The sequence below is a fragment of the Elephantulus edwardii genome, unplaced genomic scaffold (assembly GCF_000299155.1).
Source record: "Elephantulus edwardii isolate Elephantulus edwardi_28Jun2011 unplaced genomic scaffold, EleEdw1.0 scaffold00153, whole genome shotgun sequence".
In the NCBI taxonomy this organism is placed as follows: Eukaryota; Metazoa; Chordata; class Mammalia; order Macroscelidea; family Macroscelididae; genus Elephantulus; species Elephantulus edwardii.
The window spans coordinates 2,731,414-2,753,068 of record NW_006399903.1 but is presented as its reverse complement, the minus strand read 5'-3'; the positions used below and the strand labels follow the sequence as shown (position 1 = coordinate 2,753,068).

The following is a 21,655-nucleotide window of genomic DNA, read 5'->3' as shown; positions in this document are numbered from 1 at the left end:
TTAAAAAGAATATTATTATTAAGATGGGGGTGAGAGTGCAAACCTTCAACGTATCTCAAGTCACTGCTGTCCTGTTGTTCACGACTATGATCCCATTACTACCCTGGACTTCTCGTGGGTTCTGAGCATTAGAGCATTGCTGGCTCCTTCCAATCCTGCCTGCAGGTCTAACTACCCATCGGTCTGACCACTGCCAACTTTCTTTCCCCTCCCTCAGACCGTGACCTCAGCTCACACCTCCTAGCCTCTCACATGGACTCCTGCAATGGCCACCGCAACATCCTTCTGCCCCACCAGCTACCCAATGAGGCAGTGGATGAACTCCCTTCCTCTTCTGCTCCCTTCCATTCCTTCTTCATCATTTATCGTCCTTTACACACTCTTTACTTGACCCAAACTCAAATCGGGCAGGAGAGGCCCTGAGCCTGGGCCTAGAGAACTCTGGGCTCCAGCCTCGTGTTCTCTCCCGGCTGCAGGTGAGGATCAGACGTCAGGGAACAGACATCTGAGCCTCCGCTGCAGCAGAAAGTAAGGGGGCCCCGTCAGGCTGTGGAGACCACCCGGAACAGCACGGGCGGGGCATTGAGCTTCACTCACACGTGTGACAAGAACACGAGAACTAAGTGCCAACACCATTCACATTCACCAGAAGTGCTATTCAAAACGGAGCGGCTGTCCCGGGTGAGGTAGAGATACACCTCAGAGCTACCGAAGGCTCAGCTGTGGACGACTGCAATAAAACCAGCATCCAACAAAGTGAGTCTCGTGCACATTCTTTTGTTTTCCAGTCCATACAAAGCCAACGTTTAGACTCACTATAAACCAAGGAATTCTGGTGGTGCATGCAGGTGAATGCTGAGCTGCTAACCAAAAGGTCAACAGTTCCAAGCCACAGGTCCTTCTGCAGGAGAAAGCCGTGGTTGTCTGCTTCTGTGAAGATTTAAAGCCCTAAAACCCCTCTGGGGCAGTTCTCCTCAGTTCTACAGGGTCGCTGTGAACCAGAACTGGCAGTGGGTCTGGTGTGGGGTTTTGAGTAGCTTGTTAGGTGTGAAGTCACATTGTGAACAAGTCTGAAACACTGTCAGAATTGCCCAGAAGGTGACAGGGAGACACATGCTGTTAGATAAACAGTGCTGGCAGACATGCTCAATGCAGGGCTACTCTGAACCCTCAATGTGGAGAAAAATGCAGTATCTGCAAAGCACAATGCAATCAGGCACACCTGCCCTCCAGAACTCCATGGGGTCTCCAGGGGTACTAAATGCAGCAGCCTCGGAGGGAGCTGGGGGACTGATTCAGGTGAGGCGGGACCCCCAGCCCTTTGCTTTAACCGGGAAAGTAATCTCAGGTTTGGGGAGAACTTGAAAACCTCCCGGAAGTGAGCAAGAGGGCCTATCTCTTCACTGAGAGCGACAGCAGCAAATGGCCCGTCCACTCAGGAGGCTCGAAGCCTCAGAGCTGCAGTCCAGGGCCACCACAGGCACCTGAGAGGCTGTGCCACAAAGAGCGCCAGACTCCCTGCCATCAGTTGTACTCCCATTCCCAGCGACCCTCGCTCACGTTTCCAAGACTGTAGATCTTTATGGAAAGACACTGCCTGTGTGTCTCCCTCAGAGCCGCTGGCAGATTCGGCCTGAGTATTGTTAGTTATCAGAAACACTCCCCGCAGGCTAAGCCACCAGAACCGGGGTGTCTGCTACGAGGCAGTGCTGGAGCCCACAAACCAGCGTGTCCAACTGGCGCCACGTCTCATTGGTTTGCTCATTTTTCAATCAGGTTTAAAACTTAAAACGAGAGACCCCCAGCTGCTGCTAAGAGGACCCCTTCTGCTACCCTCGAAGGCCAGCAGCCTCTTTAGTGAAGAGGGCGGCTGGGAAGGGCCCCTAGCACCTGCTTTGGATGCACTGTGTGCATGCTGAGAACCAGGCCCGGGACCGCGGTGCCAGAGAGCCTTACCATACAGTTCATGGCGAAGTGGCTGTGCTGTGTCTGCAGCTCCATGGCGTGTGGGTGGCTGGTCCCGATCTCCGTGTAGCTGTTCAGAAACAGGCCTTTGTTGTGTGTGATCCAGTCAAACATCTACAGGAAGGAAGGAAAAGGGGAACCTGGGATCACTGGATAAAGATGGAGGACAAGCCTGGGAAGCCGACAGGTGGTCCCCGGAAGGACAGCACCCTACTCCCAGCACCAGTCAGGCCCTAGACTCAGGGGACTCTCGGCTTCTAAGAACAAGTCAGCAGTTCTCAACTTGCAGGATGCACAAGAAAATTTTACCTCAAGTATTTCTTTTCTTGAAGAAGAATTAAGGACCAGATAAGAGAGGTACTGGAAACCCCACAGCTAATTAAAAACGCTTATCTTCTGACTGTCAGCCTCATTGCCCTGCCTTCCTCAACCACTTAACCTGCTCTTTAGATGACCAGAGGCACTACCTTCAGGTTAATAATGCGAATTTCTATAAACACCATCACTAAAGCTCCCTTCAAAGTTATGTGGAACATGATTCCATTTATGTAAGTGTTTAAATGACAGAATTCTAGGAACTGAACACATTAGTGGCTTCCAGAAGTTACGGAGGGAAGCTGGGAGAGAAGTTGCCATGGATATAAAAGGACAACAGCCTGAGGAATCCTTGTGATTGAGCTGTTCTGAAAAGTGACCATGAATTGGTCATTCAGATATACATACACACAATCACAGGAAAGTGCAAGTAAAACTTGTCCAAGTTTAATTAAAGTTAGCAGAATGTATACCTGCCCCTCCAAAAAAAACCCTCCAAAACCAACAAAAACCCTCCCCCAGAGAAGGCTATCACGTTTGGAAAAGTACAGAGGGTCAGCTTATGCTGGCATCGTGACTGAGCACTAGGCCTGAGCGGAGCAGAGACTGTGAGGACAGCACAGGAACGAGCCCTGTTCTGTTCTGTTGTACACAGTCACTGGGAATTGTAACCGACGTGACAGAGCCAAACAAGAGCAACGACAAGGACACTGAGGACGTCAGGTCTCTGGCTGGCTGTTGCCTGCACACTGAGGACGTCAGGTCTCTGGCTGGCTGTTGCCTGCACACGGACAACTGTACCCGTGACGTCACTGACTCGCAGCTCTCTGTGTCAGAAGCACCGAGAAGCCTGTGCAAGTGCAACCACAAATTACTGAAATATAAGAACTGGGGGAGGTGAGTTTACAAGGACAGCTCTCTTCACGTACAAGACAGCTGTTACGTGGACTAGAATGTCAATTCAGATGTTCTTCAAAAAGCCGAAATGACTGCTCAGCCGTCATTAGTGACCTGAGCCGGAACCCCAGAGCGGGTCACCTGTTTTCTCCGTAAGTGGAGGCCACGTGTCCAATGTCTTAGACGAGGCATCATCTACAACATTCAGAGATGCCGGAGCTTAAATACAACAACAGTGATGCTTGTCTCTGAGGAGATGCTTTCACAGCATTTAAAACAGTGACCTCGTTATGGTTTATGAGAAAGTGCACAGAGTAACGAGCGTGCCATTCAACAATTTAAACATACTCTGTTTTGTAACTTTGGTTGGGATTACTTCGATATTAGCAAGAGCTGTCCCACTTCCTCCCTGGATTCCTCCTCTCCCTTCACCAACTGTTCCTGCTTCTAATCCCACTTCTGAATGTCATCTGGGGGCAAAAGCTGCCCTTTACACCTCCTGTGGCTGAGTGCGCCATGCTGTGGTTTGTTCTGTAGTCCCCCTACAGGGCAGCTAAGTCATGATCCTAGGGGTGAGGGTGGGTCCCCTTCAGGTTTTAGGGCCCACTAAGGCCAAGGTCTTAATCTGCAGCCCTCAGGCCGGGTTCAAACTGTTTTCCTGTCAAACATTCTTCTAGGTGGTGTTGTAGCACTGCTCTGTGCGTTGCTGTATAGAGGTAACTTGTGGTTGCTGTGATGCTGAACACTGGGACACGGATGTGCCAAACGTGGTAATGGTTACCCACGGTGGACAGTGTTTGCTGGAGCTTCCTGACTAAAACAAGCTTGGAAGCAGGAGCGGCATCCATTTCCGAAATAGCTTGCTTCCAGAAACTCTATGTATGAATGGTGCCCAGGCCTTTCGTTCATAGGGTCACTATGAGCACCTAACAACAAGACCAAGGTCTCAGGGGTCCCTCCAGTCGCTATTAGTGAAGTAAATCTAGCCTTTCTGATGATTTTTAATTTCTAAGAATGCTTTTTACTTTCCTCTACCCTATAAAACAGTCTCCTGTACAATACAAAGAAAATAATGAAGGAGGGATTCAATGAAATGACATTAAGGAGATTAATTCAATCATGCTCATGGCTTGCAACATATTCCTATAAATAAGTGTCCTATTTTCACGCTACGAGTGAATTAGCCAACAATGGACAAGAATTCACTCGGACCAGATGACTACTCTGGAGCACAGGCATAAAACATGAGACGGCACGTAATTATTGTCTGTATTTTCTTGAAACTACTATTTTTTTTTTTACTCCCGGCTCACCTTCTGTTTTAAAAACATACCCAGTAATTGACCCAAATGGTACTCAGTCCCTGGCTTTGTACGAGCAGAGGAGAAGTTATCAGTAACAGACACACAGATGCACGCTACTGTCCACCCATTTGGATAATGTCCAACTGCATGTATGTACGTGTTCCCTTTGGGATTTTGTTTTGTGCTTTTAAAGGAAAGCAGTTCTCTTTTTATTATTTCCCCCTAATAGTCTTAGTTGGAAGCAGGAGTGGCATCCACTTCCATAAATAGCTTGCCTCCGGAAACCCTATGAACCTGGAGCAAGGATGAAAGTCATGCAAGTGTTGAGGACTTTCGTTCATAGAATCGTTATGAGTCACCTACGACTCGACAGCACTAAACAACAATAACAATAGTCTAAGAGCTGTGGTGTTGGAGAAAAGTACTGAATACCCCATTAACTGGCAAAAGAACAAACCAATATGTTTTAGAGAAAGTGCAGCCAAAGGACAAAGTTTTATCTCACACACTTGGGGCATACTGTTAGGAAAGGCTATTCCTTAGAAAGGCGTATCATGCTTGGAAAAGTGAAGGAAGGACAGTGAAAGAGAGGAAGACCCTCGACCAGATGGGCTGACACAGTGACTGCAGCAACGGGTCCACACGTGTCAGAGATTGTGAGGACGGGAAATGACAGGACAGAGTTTAGATCTGCTGCTCGTGGGGTGGTTATGGGTCGTACTTGACTCAACGGCACCCAACAATAACAACGAAAACTGTTTTAGAGACTCCAAGGCCAGAGCCCTGCAGCCCTGGACCATGTGTGGGATATCGGCAGAGGTCTCGGCTCTGGAGGAGGACTGCCAGGCTGCTTCCGGTCCTCACAGAGGTGGGGGACAGAGGGCAGAGGAGGGAAGCTGCACTTCCTCCCCCACTGCCCTCACTGCTAATGCCACCACCTACCCAGGCCTCTGCCAGCAGCACCAGTGATGGCAAAAGCAGGCGTGGGGACCGGAAACAGGTCCTTCCAGGCTTTGATATGGTGCTCACACAACATCCAAATTGCCAAAGGTCCATAGTTCATTAAACATACAGTAGATACTGGGTAAGACATTAGCGCTATACAATTACTGCTTTTAGAAACACAATTCTGCAAACTAATGCTTTTTTTTTTCCTCACGGAATATCTGTTCTCACCTCTCTTACAGAAATTCTAAATCAAACCATCAGCAATTACTGTTTGGTGCCACTGAGTTGACTAGGAACTCTTAGTGACCTATGAACAGATCGGAACAGTGCCCTATCCTGGGCCAACTGGGTATTTCTAAAATATCACTGTGACTAGGAGTCCCTGGGAGGCACAAATGCCTAACATACTGGATATTAACCAAAAGGTTAGAGGTTTGAGTCCAACCCACCTACTATCCTGCCCAGAAAAGCCCCACGGAGCACAGGTCTATACTGACACACGTAGGGTCTCCAGGAGTCGGAAACCACTCAAGGCAAATGGAGAGGAGCACAGTAGTTCACCGACAGAGGGAGCACGGCTCGCCCTGCTCCACGCTTTTCTCTCTCTCAGTCCATCCGACCAAACCCGCGGCCTAGGACGCAGCGAGCAGCTGGCCCCTCTCCCGCCCACCCTCCTCACCTTCTCCGCGTCCTGTTCAAACAGCCTCAGCTGGAAGCACTGGTCCAGTTTCAGCTTCCTCACGTGCCACATCTGGTGCAGATGCTGCCGGGTGGAGTGCAGCCTGTCCAGCATGGCAGACACCTTGGGCAGGAGGTTCTGCAGGTCTGCGTTGCCGGACCCCGAGTTCTTTTTGGGAAAGCTCTCACTGCTCTGGATCCGATGCAGCAGCTTCTGCCCCTCCAGGTCCAGGTCCTCAATGGGGGCCTTGATCACTTTCTTCTTCAGCTGCGAATGCTCCTCGATCATGCTGCGGGCCCCCTCGAGATCTGGAGGCAACTCCTTCTTGGCCAGGATGTCCTGCAGCTCCTCCAGCCGGGACAGCATGTGGGTGGCGTTGCTGATGTAGTCTTCGAAGGCGACGCGGATCTCAATCCACTCCTCGTGGTTGTACTCCAGGCAGCCGTCGAACTCGGGCGTGAGCTGAGAAGGGTCCACGACTTTGGTGAGACCTTCTAAAGAGACCATATTCGTCTGCAGGGGCGAAGGGAAAAAAGAACACAAAACAACACAAATGAGAAGATGATCCTATCTCATGTGGTCTCCTCATACGGCAGCTCTAAGGCTGAGTCTCAGATTTCAAACTTAGAGCAAAGTGAGCTAGCGTCAGAAAACATAACGTATCTGGTTCTGGTCCTGTAAAAATAAATGCAGAGAGAAAAAGTATTCCCAGTATGGTCAACATTTACTGCTTCCCATTAAGGTAACACATGCAGAACTCGATGCAATACTCAAAATTAGTAACTAAACAAACAAAAATTGTTTTCTTTCCATGGAGGTGGGTAATCACGCACAATCACAGGCAACTTTAAGAGGAAAGTGGTAAAACCCCAAGTAGAGAGAGGACTATCCACAAAGTTCACGTACATACGTGTGTTTGACTTATTTATTCTTCCTCGTCCATGCTGCTGGAGCCTTCTCGTTCCTGAGAGCAATCTCTGGAGAGACTCCCAACCTCGCGATAGCAAACTGAAACCTTGGATCAGGAGCTTCAAAAACTCTAAATGCCATCTGCCCCAGGAACCCTCCAACCCTCCGTCTGCTTCTCAGAAAACCCGCTCAGGTGGACCAACCCCACCATTCACCTTGTCCAACACCCACTTCCCATCAACTAAGAGACCAAAGGCGACTGCTGAAAACGTGAGGACGCATGCAAGGGGTCACCAGACAGCTGGCGGCTTCTAACACAGAGGGAAGGTTCATGCATTTTTAATCTGCCGCAAGTTTCTGTGCTCTAAGTGTCTTGCAGAAATCATGTACCACATCCCTAGCTAACAGTGACACCGTTTTAACCTATCAGCAATCTAAGCAAGGCATCACAACACCACTCTAGCTCAACATAAAACACAGCTACTATTTACCACTGTCATGGAGCTGACCCTTACCTTGACTCAGGGTAACCTTCCTTCCATCAGGTTCCTGAGGCTGTAAGCCTTTACATGAGGAGACCCTCTGTCTTGCTCTGTGGACAAGCTGACGTTTTCAAACTATGGACCTGTCAGCAGCACAGAGCAGAACTCACCATGCCACTTGGAAAACCAACGGAATTTTGAGAACTTTAAAGGCTCAGAAGAAAAGGCCACAGTCAGAACAAAAAACAAACTTTCTGGCACTATACTGTCAAATCATTCTGGTTAAAGAGAAATGGGAGGTAATATAACACACGTAACTGGCCATAAAGAAATGATTAAGATCTAGTAAGTCATCTGCCAAAATCACCTCTTATCTCACAGGAAGTTAAAGCCTTACTGGTACCATTTTGACCTATACCTTGAGTTGAGTTTCAAATTCAAGTTAAAACTAAGGTCAGCTTTGTGTTTGGACAACCAGAACTGTGGACATAGACAAGTAGGCAAGTTATGCCTACTCTGAACACACTCTGAGGTGTAAGACACTAAAGAAATGGTAAGTGTAATACACACCCATGTTTATCATGGCTTTGTTCACAATAGCAAAGAGCTGGAAACAACATAAGTGCCTAGTATATTCACACAGTGGAATACTACACTGCATTGAAAAACAAGGAACTCATGAAATATTATGCAAAATGGGTGACCCTGGAGGACATTATGCTGAGTGAAATATCTCAGTCACAAAAGGACAAATATTGCATAGGGCCACTGTTGTAAACGGGACTGACACTGGGGTTGAGGGAAGAAAGAGAAGGAGGGGAGGAATGATGTATACTGCATTGAAACAGATGAGGGAGAGAACTGTTTAAAAGGGATATATGATTAGGTATTATTGTCATGACAGGAGTCCAGAATGAAGGCGGCACAGTAGAGTGGACTTGGGGGGGAGCAATCACATAACTGTGAAAGAGTTTTTCTTTCACTTTTCAAGGAAAAGAGTGAATGGAGGGGACGGGGTGGGCAGGGAGAAAAGGGCAACAATGACTGGAAACCCTAAAAAAAAAAGTCAGGAATAAAAGGAAGAAATCAAACGTGTAAAAAAAAAATGTTAAGTGTAAGATATAAAGAAGAAACATTAACATGGTTTGATGTTTTAAAGACAATTACTGCTGTCTACCTTAAAAGACATGAACACGTGCACAAACCCCTAATGTTTGGATAAGGTTGTTAGAAGATGCAATCTATCAACCGCATTGTGGTTATTATTATTTAGTAACACTGACTCCAGCAGACTACAGGCTACGGCATGAATCATGTGTCAAGCCGGTCGGACTCCTCCGTGTGAAGACGCACCATTATTACACTAACGGTGCCATATCGTGGGCAGAAGCCAGGTGACTCAAGGTGGGGAGGCAGGTACAGCAGTCAGCAGGCTGAGATTTATTCCCACAACCGCCTGCAACTCAGCATTCTGAAAACCCTTTGGGGGAATGCCTCCCTGTGCGTGCACGAGAGGCTTGGCACACACAACACGCACACAGAGCACGCCTCATCATCAGGGCTCCTCTCAGTTCTCCCCTCAGGACCTTGAAACTTGGGGGCTTCTCCTTCACATGCTCACTTCTCAGGAGCTCTGGTGACCTAGTGGCAAGAAGCTACACTGCAATCCCAAAGGTATGCAGTTCGAGGCCACCAGCTGCGCTGTGGAAGGGCAATCTCTTCCCATGCGATTAACTGCCTCTGAAAAACCTGCTGCAGGGTCAGCTATGTGTCAGTTCCAAATCAACGATACACATGCTCCCTTCTCCTGAGCTGAGGTGACAATGATAACTTGAAGCCACAAAGCCGTTTGTGTTGAAAAGTTAAGGCTGGCTTTGGAAGGGAAGGAAAAGGTGGAGGACTTTGTACTTTAAGGCAATGGCAACCCCTTTGCGGTCCCACCACCAAAACTAAAAGCCTTGAAACACAGACCTCGTTGGGTAAAACAATCCACTTGGATAGTATCATAAACAAATGTGAGTTCCTTTTTTACATAGGAAAAAACTCTAAAAAAATGAAATTGTGCACACACGGATATCCTAAGTCAGAATGCTCTTCGGTCATCAAAAATCACAGTGTGTGTGAAATGTACAGCTCTGGCTCCGTACGTGGCTTTAAAAAACCATTAGCCCAAATGACAAAAGAACCTCAGCTTAATATTCCCCGGCTATAGTTTACAAAAGGGAGCTCTGGTGGCGTAGGAATAAGGAGTAGCGCTGCCAACCCAAAGGCACACGGTTCAAATCCACCAGATGCTCTGTGGAAGAAAGATGGGGAATCTCCTCCCATGGGATTTACTGCCTCTGAAAACCCACTGGACAGTCAGCTGAGAGTCTGTTCTGACTCAATAGCACAAAACAGCAACCACATAGCTTTTCATTCATCTGGCTACAGAAGACATTACCTCAAATTCAAACTTGGAGCTGCCGAAGTTGGTCCTCTGCTTCTGCCAGAAGTTGTCCGGCTTGATGATGAGTGCCACATGGATGCAGCAGGGGAAGGACTCCTGCAGGATCTTGAGCAGTGGCTTGATCGAGTCCCACTTGGAGCCGCGCATGTCCACGATCACGGTGAACCCTCGTTTGCAGACTTCTTCACTGGAGGGAGGAAGGCACAGGTCAGAGTGTGTGGTGTGTGCCCTGAAGGTGAGAGGCCCTCGGGTGCTGGGGGTGGGGATCTGCTGTCCCAACGTCAACCTGGCTGTGTGCTCCAGAGTCCGCCCACTGACCACCACACCGCCTGTCCACACGTCCAGGGAGAAGTGCTGGGAGGACTGAAACTACCAGAACCAGAGGACACTCTTCCTGGTAGCAGGAAAGACTAGAACACCACCAGAGGTGCATCAGAGAACAAGGATGTTTGGAAATGGGGTTCATGAACCTCAAAAGTCTGTGGGATCGTAATCGTTCACTGTGGCTTCTGATGGTCTTCCCATCTCTGTCCTATCTGTGTACTCACCCAAGAACAACCACAGATGAAGTCGCTGCTGAGTCCTCCTTGGGGACGAACTGCCCCAGTGTCCACAGAGTGCAGGGCTCAGGTCCCCCGTGTGAACACGGGCGTGGAGCGTGGCCTCCACCACAGTGGCTGCTTGTTAAGGTCCCATCATGTCCCAAACCCCAAGCTAAGTAGCCCTGATGATGCAGGGACTGAGAGCCCAGCTGCTGACCCCGAGGGATGGTGGTTAAAAGTGCAAGTCCTAACAGCCACCCAAGCAGATATATGCACACCCATGTTTACTGTGGTTTTGTTCACAATAGCAAAGAGTTGGAAATAAACCAAATGCCCATCAGCAAATGAATGGATAGAGAAGCTGCAGTATATTCACACAATGGAATACTATGCTGCATTGAAAAACAAGGAACTCATGAAATATTATGCAAAATGGGTGACCCTGGAGGACATTATGCTGAGTGAAATAGCTCAGTCACAAAAGGACAAATATTGCATAGGGCCACTGTTGTAAAACAGGACTGACATCAGGGTTGAGGGAAGACAGAAAAGGAGGGGAGGAATGATGTATATTTCATTGAAACAGATGAGGGAGAGATCTGTTTAAAAGGGATATATGAATGGATATTCTTGTCATTACAGAAGTCCAGAGTGAAGGCTGCATAGTGGAGTGGACGTGGGGGGAGGAATTGCATTAATGTGTTAATGTGGATTCTTGGTCAATTACTGTCAGCCAGGTCTTACCCATGAGATAAAGAACACTGAAAGTCCGAGCAACCAAGGTCCTTCCTTAGCAATGTTACTGCTGAGTACCCCTGGACCAATTCTAAGTCATGGTGAACCCATGTGAGGAGCAGAACTGCCCCCCCAGAATTGTCCTTAGCTGACATCTTCAGAGGACCAGTTCACCGTGTCTTTCTCCTGTGCTATGTATGGCTGGGTGGGTTTGAACCACCAGCCTTATACTTCTTGTTACTATTGTTAGATGCCATCACTTTGAGTACAACTCATAGTGACCCTATGAACCACAGATCTGAACCCTGTGCCATCCCGTGCCATCCTCACAGATTCTTTCTAACACACTCAGGCCCACTGTTGCAGTCACTGTGTCAATCCACCTGGTTGAGGATCTTCCTCTCCTTTCACAACCCTCCACCTTTCCAAGCATGATGTCCTTCTCCAAGATAAGACCTCTCCTAGCAGCAAGCCCACAGTACGAGAGACAAAGCTTCCCCATCCCTGTCTGTGCTGCGCACTCTGGCTTCACCTCCTTCAAGACAGATCTGTCTGTTCTTTGGGCAGCCCACGGAGGAATGATCCACATAATGCTAATTGACTTTTTAGCTTGGGGACATGTATTCTTGCTCTCCGATCAGGAGGTGAGTATTTCACTGTTGAACCACCAGGATCATTTCTTCTCATGTAGTTCTCTAAAAGCAGAGAAAATCTCTTTTCTTCAGCTCTAAGACGTTTACTACATTGAAACAGGTGAGGGAGAGAACTGTTTGCAAGGAATATATGATTAGGTATTATTTTCATGACAAGAGTCCAGAATGAGAGCTGCATGGGGGAGTGGACTGGGGGGGGAAGATTGTATAATAATATATGTATTTCTTTTTTTACTTTTCAAAAAGAAAAACCAACTGGGGGGAGGGATGGGCCAAATGAATGGAAATCCAAAGTCTCCATAAACTTTCACTAAAATTTCAATTAATCTCTGTGGATGTTCACTGAAATGGAAAATAAATAAATTGAAATGTGAAAGAAGAGAAAAAAATTTCAATTAAAAAAAGATGCAGAAAGTTGACATTTTTAATGAAAGCTGATGAATGAATAAAATCTCCCTAATATTTTAGAGTGACACAAAGAGAGTCAATGCAGTTGATCCACGGGAGACAGAGCATTCTAGAACACAAGTTATACAGAGTGCAATCTGAGTTAACAGGAGCACTGCTGAGTGGACTCCAACCCACAGAAACACTCCATACAACAGACAGGAACTTTGCCTTCTCTGGCGCCCTCCTCACAACCTCCGCTATGCCCAGTGTTTTGATCACTGTGCCAATCCACCTCACTGAGGGTTCTTCCTCTCTTTCATTGTCCCTTCACTTTTATAAGAATGATGACATTTTCCGAGAGTTGGACCCCTTGGCAAAATGTCAAATGAATGTCAGATGAAGCCACACAATCTGCTTCTAAGGAGTATTCTGGCTTTACTTCTTTGAAGATCTATCTGATCGGTAATAATCACCATAAACACCTAGAACGGCAACAAGGATTATGTTGTTTTCAGCAGTGGGCAGAAGGCAGAACTCTTTTTATAATACACATTTAATAGAAAGTTTATCAGCAAGTTAAATTGATGGACTCACTTTATAATTACAATTGGGTATTTTTTTAACAAAAGCAGAATCAAAGACAACACAAGTAATTAAAACAAAACAAAACAAAAACCCCACAAACCACAAATAACTATTTAGTAATCGTTGCATTTACCACCACAGGGCAAGGACTGAGAGGTCACTCTAGAGCATGTGCAAAAAAGAGCCAACAGAGGGAGCTAAAAACACACGGAGGAGCAGGCAGCCCTGGTGGCTTCTTAGAGGTCTGTCAAGTCGACCAGGACCTACAGCAAAACTATGAACAACAGCTCTGATCCTTGTCGTTTCCTAAGCTGACCTCACCACCTCTGACACACCTGGCCCCACTGCCAAGGTCGCTGTGTCAATTCATCTTATCAAGGGTTTTCCTCTCCTGCACTGTCCTTCCACTTTTCCAAACATCATGTCCTCCCAGGACTGGTCCCTCCTGACCATATGCCCAAAGTATATCAAATGGAACTTCAAAATCCTTGCCTCCAAGAAGCAATTTAGTTTCACCTCCTCCAAGAAAAATCTATTTGTTCTCTTGGTAGCCCATGGACTGTTCGATACTCTTCTCCAGCACAGCTCAAAGGCATCAATCCTCCTCCTGTCATCCTCATTCTTTATCCAGCTTTCTGACGCATATCAAGTACTTGAGAACAACAAGGCCTGGATCAAGAACACCTTAGTCTCTAGAATGAGGATGTTGCTCTTCAGCACCCTGGAGAGGTGCTCAATTTTCTCAAAGTAACTAAACTTTTGATTTCCTCACTGCTAGTGCCAAGAGTATGAGCTGTGGATCTCAACAAGATAAAATTGTTAATAATTTCAATCATTTCTCCATCTGTGCTTTTAAAGGCTTATTGTTCAAAATGGCTTCCCTATCCATTAACTTACTTTGCCATGTGGGTGGAGAGAAATATGCAAATAGGGTATGTTAGCCTATCCACAAGGGACTGGCCAATCTCACCAGGCCACAGGGGGATCGACTAGTCTTGCCATTAAACTGAGGAGAATAGGAGAAAGCTCACCACCAGCAAAGCAGCAGCAAGAGAATATGAAGACTCTTCCTGGACCAGAGATTCTTATGTCAGGCCAATTGGGGAACAGTGGGAACCACACATAATCAAGAGATCTGACATAAGACAGAGTGGACCACTGCACAGAGTGGCAGTACTGCACCGCTGAAACAGAGCCGAGAGTCTTCTGCCCAAGGTTGATGGAAGATTGTGGAGGGAGGGTGGAGCAGAGCCATAACCGGCAGGACTCAGAGCTTTCAAATACTGGCCTGAAGCCCATTTCCCATTTTGAAAGCTGCCCTGACTATATTCTGCTACTAACCCAAATTATAGCCTTCTGGCTTCCCCATTACGGTTCTGTGTGGTCTATGAGTTATCACATCAGATTCTAGACCCAGTAAAGCAGTAAGACAGGTACGGGGATGAACAAAAAGAGGGAGGGGACATGTCTGACCTCACTGGAATTGGATTTGTGTTGTAGATGTTGTTGACAAGGACAGTTCCCCTTGATGAAGTTGGTAACGGTCAGATACGGTTGCTCCCATGCACCCTTGTTCTCTTTATGCCATCTCTCAGGACACTGTCTACTGGCCATCTTGGTCTTCTTTTTTAAATTAACTATTATCTTTATTTTCTTGAGAAAATATCTCTTGTTGAGAGGCAATCATCTGGTGGCTTAGTGGTAAAGAACTGTGTTGCCAACCTAGAGGTACGTAGTTCAAAATCAACTGCCACTCCATCAGAGAAAGGTAGGCAATCTCCTCTCGCGTGGCTCTGAAAACCCTCTGGAGGGTCAGCTGTGGTCAATTCTGACTCAAAGGCACACAACCACATTATCAGCAGTTCTGCAGCAGATGCTGTCAGTCCAGCTGTTACCACAATTCACACAGGTCAGAAAGCTCATCAAATCTGAGTAGTGTGGCCTTCCGGGTCACGCAGCCTTGTTCTGTGGCCCCGGTCTGCCTGCGGCACGTTCGCACTCCGGGTCACACAGCCTCATTCTGTGGCCCCGGTCTGCCTGCGGCACGTTCGCACTCCGGGTCACGCAGCCTCGTTCTGTGGCCCCCGTTTGCCTGCTGGCACATTTGCGCCCGTTTAACGGGGAGCCCAGGGTTTGTGGGGCCTGGGGATGCAGCACCAAAACAAGAGTGCTCCCTAGAAGCAAAGATGGGGGGGGCTTTGTCTCACGCACTTTGTGCACATTGCCAGGAGAAGCCAGTCTCTGGAGAAGGACATCAGGCGTGGACAAGTAGAGTGTCTGTGAAGGAGAGGAGACCCTCAAGAGGATGGACTGACAGAGGGACTGAAGCAAAGGATCTGAGCTCAGCAGACTGTGGAGGCGGCCGAGGACCCAGCAGGGTTTTGTTCTGCTGTTTGTACAGAGTCACCTGCAGGTAGGGGTCGACTGGATGACATCTAACAGCATTAAATACATGAATCTGTTCAGACCTTTTGTTCGTAGGGTCACAAAGATTTGTACTTAACTCAATGGAATCTAGTAACAATTCCTTAAAAAATTTATTTCCATGATTAAATGGAGATATTATCCTTAGGTGCCATAGAGTCTAGTACAACTTACAGCAACCCTGTAAACCACAGATCTGAACCCTGTCCTGTCCTGTGCCAACCTCACAATCTCTGACCCACTCGAGCCCTTTGCTGCAGTCACTGTATCAATCTATTTGTTTGAGCGTTGTCCTCTCCTTCACCTTCCCTCCACCTTCCCAAAAATGACATCCATTTCTAAGGAATAGCTTCCACTATCAACATGCCCAAAGTATATGAGACGAAGCTTTATCATCTTTGTCTCCAAAGAGCCGTCTAGCTGCACCTTCTCCTCCAAGACACATTTGTTTGTTCTTTTGGCCATTCATGGGATACTCAGTACTTGGAAGCAGGAGTGGCGTCCACTTCCTAATAAACAACATGCTTCCGAAAACACTATGAACTCTGATAAATGTCAATCGTTATAGAAAGGCTTCAGGCTTTTTGTTCACAGAGTTTCTATGAGTTGTGTTCAACTTGAAGGCAATCAACAACACAACTATCACCTTCATCATACAATTCAAAAGCATCAATTTTTCTTTTGTCATCCTTATTAATATTCCAGATCTCAGGTGCACAGTAAATGACTGAAAATACTACGGTCTGAAACAGGCCTACCTTCATCCTAAACTAACATCATTGCACCTCAATAATTTGGAGAGGTCTCAGACTGCAGATTTTCCCAGTCCAATATTTATCCTGATCGTCTGTGTGACTGTGCCGGTGATCATTCTGTCTTCATTGTGTGTCCCTGGCAGAAGTTCAGTGCATGCATGAGACGCAGAAGCAATTACGAAGGTCTGACTGCTTGTGCCAAGTTTATTTCTTGTGGACCCAAGTAAAATGAAGCCATTAACAGTTTCAATCTTTTTGTCATCTATTATGATTTCGCCTATTGGTCCAGTGGTGAGAATTGTTTTCTTGACATTCAGGTGCAATTTACATTGCAGGCTGCAGTGTTTGTAGCATTTGTTCTTCTCTAGCAAGTGTTTCAAGTCCTCCTCACTTTCAGCAAGGTTGTGCCACCTGCATACCAAACTTTTTTTAAATAGGGGAAATCACCTTTGACAGCTGTTAGCTGGTATTACAAGTAAGACCTGAGTAATATCTTTCTAGAGCAGAAACAAAGGTTCTAAATTTCTACAGCGGAGACCTACGCCTATTCTCCCTATATTACCTGGTCCTCACTCCTGACCTGAAAGAATGATGCCCCCTGGTCTTGGTGGAGCACCAGGATCCACCCTGAAAACCTCCTTGACTATTTCTTACAAATGAAGTTACATGTCTGGAACCCTGAAGATAAGCCTGATCTATAGAGAGCTCCCCAAACCTTATGAGCTGGCTTAGGAGTTAATAAAGATTTTTATGTGTCCTACAAACTAAGCTCTGTCTGCTTCAGGCCATAGTCTTTCCGATCACTCAGTATGCATCTGAGATCTGGACAATGAATAAGGATGAAAGAAGAATGGATACCTTTGAGCTGTGGTGTTGGAGAAGAGCACTGAATATCTCATGGACGGCCAAGAGAATAGATATCTCTTGAAGACAGTGCAGCCAGAGTGCCCTCTGGAGGCATGACTGAGGAGGCTTCATCTCACATACTTTGGGCATGTTGCTAGAAGGGGCTATTCCTTGGAGAGGGATATGATGCTGGGAAGGGTGAAAGACCCTCAACCAGGTGGACTGATACGGTGACAATGGGCTCTTGTGTGTCAGGAAGTGTGAGGATGGTGCAGGATAGAACAGGGAACAGGGTTCAGATCTTTTGTTCACAGGGTCACTGTGAGTCGTACTCGACAGCTTCTAACAACAACAAATGTCATGCTACACATCAACAGAAATCTTTTAAGAAGGACAGCACAAAAGCAAAAAATGTTCCCAGAACAGTACTCGGTTCCTGACCATCAGTCCACACCATAGTGTTACCAGCACTGTGGATGGACATCTCAAGTTCTTCCTACCTTGGGCTTCATACCCTAGTACCCCAACCAAGTGCACACCCCAAATCCACCATCCCCAAAGTTCCTAACTACAGAACAAATGCCCTCACATCTCTGTCTCAGAAGTGCTTTAAGTAAGACAGTAAGTGTCACATAATAAGGAAACAGACATAGATGTGGGACTCTCACTTTATAGCACTTCTCCTGCTTAAGAGTCAGGCTGAAATACTACCATTTCTAAAAAACTATTTACTCAGAGGTTTTTTTTGTTGTTTTTTTTATTATTTTTAATTATGATTTGGGCAAAAGTTTACAAAGCATATTGGATTTTCACCCAACCATTCACACACGCTTTGCTTTATAACATTAATTACAGTACTCAGTGTCTGGATCATCCCCTAATTATATACTGCCTTTTCACTCGCCCTTTTTACTCGGGAACTATCCAAGAACTGTAGAGATGGCACAGGGCTGGGCAAGTTTAGATCCGCTGTACATAAGGCTGCGATGAGTTAATCGACACCACAGCACCCAACAACCACAACCACCCATTTCTCGATTCTCACTCCTCACTCCCGCCCTTACCCTCCATTTAACGATTCCATCTGGGTGTAAGCCTTTCTTAAGCTTTGTATAATAGTGGTCGTACAGAGTTTTTGTCCTCTTGTGACTGAATTTACTAGCTTCTCATCTCTCGTCTTCTCCAAGACAAGCATGTCTTGGACAAAATGCAGCCTGATTGCTCCTTGAAGGCAAAGATGTCAAAGCTTCACCTCACAGACTCTGGGTGTTTTGCCAGAAGCAGCTGTTCCTTGGAAAGGGATGTCATGCTTGGGAAGGTGGAGGGTCAGCGAGGGAGAGGAAGACCCTCAACCTGAGGGACTGACACAGTGACTGCAGCAATGGGCTCCAGTGTGTTGGGAAGTGTGAGGACGGCACAGGACAGGACAGAGTTCAGGTCCGTTGTTCACAGGGTCACTGTGGGATGTCCTCAACTTGAAGGTGCCTCTCAACTACAACAGGAAGAGATAAGCGGTAGAAACTGAGAGCTTACCTGGGGATGCAGGCGAGGTAGGAGATGAGTCTCCGGAGGTCCTCCTGTCGTATTCTGTCATGGTTGCTGCGGGCCGGGAACGTTAGGATGGGGCCACCACGTTTATCTCTTCCACCTGAAAGACAGACGTTTGAAGTACACTTAGGCCAGACAGGACTCTGCTCATTCAACGGGAGGCGGGGTAGCTCAGGCAGGAGCAGTGGAAAAGAAAAAGGCTCAGTTTCATCAAAGAAGTGACAGGGCCACTGTCTCGCCTCCCAGGATCAGCAGAAGTCAGAGAAGCCCGCACACTGCAGGCACAAGAGTCCACACAGCTTCCTCTCTTCTTCTCTGCTCACGTTTTCTTTTGAGGCTAAAACCGTTTTCATGTCTCCATGCTTCATTCGCCTTAAGCTACCCCCTCCCCAGATCTCCGTCCTGTCAGCCTCTCTGCTCACTCCTATTTCTCCTCCTTCGACCTTTCTCTCTCCCACCCTGCTCCCTACACGTCTCCCTCTTCCCCACAACCTAAGGTCACCCTTTTCTGCCAGGAACACTGGGCTGTCACTCTTGAATGGAAAAGAGTAGAAATATTTTTTCAAGTAATAACTGACTTCCAAGTCAACCCTTATATCAATTTCTTAAGTAACTGCATGCGTGTGCGCACACACACACAAACACACACAAAATTCTCTCTCATTTTAAAGAAGATTATAATTTTATTAAGAGGGGTTTTTTTACATCACATACTAAGAATAACTCTCAGGCTACTTGCCTGTGGTAGACAGAACTATGTTCACACTGATATAACTAAAAGGTAGACTGATATGGTGGTGGTAGCAATGGGCTCTAAAGTGTCAGAGACAGTGGAGGGGGCACTGGACAGGCCAAACTTTAGATGTGTTATTGACAGAGTCAGCAGGAGTCTCCGGCAACTCAATGGCATATGAGGACAATGAAGTGTACTTGGTATCACCGAAATCTCTGATGAAATTCTCATGTTTATTTCATTATTTTGAGCAAAATTTTCCAAAAAGAAATCTAAGGGGCGGGGGGGAGTGGGAAATGCTACCTTCCAAAATAGATTCTTCATCTCATTTAACAACTCTGGTCAATTTCTCTTCTGACAAAGGCAGCAGAAAGATCTTATATCCAAGTCGTGATTTGAATTCTTAAATATTTTCATTCTTTTCTGGACTCCAGAAATAATCAGAAGCAAAAATTAAGGGGGAAAGGGAATTCTTTCCTTTTAGAAAGGCCACTAAAACAGTATACTGCATAAAATGATAATGTTGTTAAAAAAAAACTTTTATCAAAATTTTATTATTTCCTAGGCAGGTACTCTCCGTTTCTGTTGTACGTCTTCGCAATCACTTGTTATGCATCAGAGAGTTGGACAATGACCAAAGAGGATAGAAGGATAATTGATGCCTTTGAGCTGTGGTGCTGGAGAAGAGTATTGAGAATACCATGGATTGCTAGGAAAACAAACAGATTTGTCCTGGAAAGGGTTAAACCAGGTGGCTCCTTGGAGGCAAGGATTCTGAGGCTCCGTCTAACATACTTTGGACATGTTGTGAGGAGGGACCGGTCCTTGGAGAGGGACATCATGCTTGGGAGGGTGGAGGGACAGCGCAGGAGAGGAAGGCCCTCTATGAGGTGGATTGATTCAGTGACTGGGATAATTGGGATGGGAGTGTCAGAGACAGTGCGATTGGCACAGGACAGAGCGGAGTTTAGGGCTGTTGTACACAGGGTCGCTATGAGTCGCAGGCAACTCGACAGCACATAACAACAACAACAACAGGCAGGTACTAAGGTGGAAAAATGTGTCACCTGCAGTACTGCTAACCAGAATGTTGGCGGTTCGAATCCCCCAGGGGTTGGCTCCATGGGAAAAAGATGGGCTTTCTCCTCCCATAAACATGGACGGCCTTGGAAACTTGATGGACACTAGGGTTTTGGCTTGGATTTTAGGGAGGTTACACAGATTCTCAATGGTAAGGACACTGAACTCTGCTGTGAAACTTAAATGGCCCACACATCACCAATCAGTCAAGCTGGAATGTGGTGCACTGTTCGTTAAGTGCAGTCACCCCGGCATTGATGGCGGCAGCACTCACACTAGGAACCACCCGACCTGATCTTGCAGCATCCTACCCCTTTTCTAACTCACTGCGCTCTGGCCAAAAAGGCCACACCACTGACCTCCGTGGGGTTTCCAAGGCTCTAACTGCACGCCCGCCTTTCTCCAGAGGCGCCACTGGGCGAGTTGATCCACCAGAGAGGAGTGACCTTTGGTTACCAGCACAACTCCTACAGACCACGTGTCACCCGACAGTGAGGCTCAAAATCAGGACAAAGGGGATGGTGTCTGGACCCGCACCTGTCTTTTGTCCTGACTGCAAGTTCTCTGGTGCTCTGAGAGAATCCAAACAGAAAACGTCCTCTCTAAAAGCTGGATGTATCAGAGAGAGCTCTGCACCTAAATCATAAGAACTTCCTCTCTAAAGCCAAGAGATGGGGTCACAGCAGTCTTCTCTACATTGTTTCATATATTTTAATTCTCTTTTGCCAACTCATGATGGACCGACAGAGTGCCCGCAATAACAGGCTTGATGGCTTGAGTTTTGTTTTGTTGGGCAAAACACTGCTATGACTTTGAGCTGACTTGAGCTACCCAACAATAACAACAATGGTGATATTTCTTCATAAAACAGTGAAAATGCCAGAGAATGAAAAAGTCATGGGCTCCTTGCCCTTTTGGGGTAACATTAATGAAAGAAGAGGAGTGCCTAGTTGGCACAGATGGCTAAGTATTCAGATACTAGCCAAAAGGCTGGCAGTTCAAATCTATCTGCCTGGGGGGCTTCAGAAGACAGGGCTGGTGATCCACTTGGACATGAACTTCCTAGAGGGCAGATCTACTCTGCACATGTGGGGTCACCTTGAGTTTGAATTCTCAGGATAACAACTGGGGTTTCTTGTCATCAGCCTTCAATTCTGTCTCCTCCCAAGATAAGACAGGCCATAGTTTCCTGGGTTTTCATCTCCCCAAATCTCTTACTGCTCTCAAAAAAAAAAAATGAAGTGAGTCTCCTTGACTAAGAAGTGGCTCACTGAACAGGATTCAAGAACTCAGCTCAAAGGCCTCGTCAGTGCTGCTGAGTCAGAGCCAGTCCACAGTGGGTTTTCAGAGGCCGTAAACTCCACAGGAAGAAAACTTCCCATCGTTCTCCTGTGGAGCAGCTGTTGTTGTTGTTGT

General features: G+C 46.8%; 1 protein-coding gene across 1 annotated transcript in view; it reads right to left on the bottom strand.

Annotated features, from left to right (window-relative positions):
- Nucleotides 1-21,655, bottom strand: part of TRIO (trio Rho guanine nucleotide exchange factor) — a 404,313-nt gene that overhangs the window by 267,330 nt on the left and 115,328 nt on the right. Inside the window, exons 4-7 of the mRNA XM_006895017.1 lie at nt 18,412-18,526; nt 9,943-10,135; nt 6,109-6,621; nt 1,957-2,079 (exon numbers count right to left, since the gene is read on the bottom strand). Of these exons, the coding sequence (XP_006895079.1) occupies nt 1,957-2,079; nt 6,109-6,621; nt 9,943-10,135; nt 18,412-18,526 (944 nt within the window). The remainder of the gene's footprint in view (nt 1-1,956; nt 2,080-6,108; nt 6,622-9,942; nt 10,136-18,411; nt 18,527-21,655) is intronic.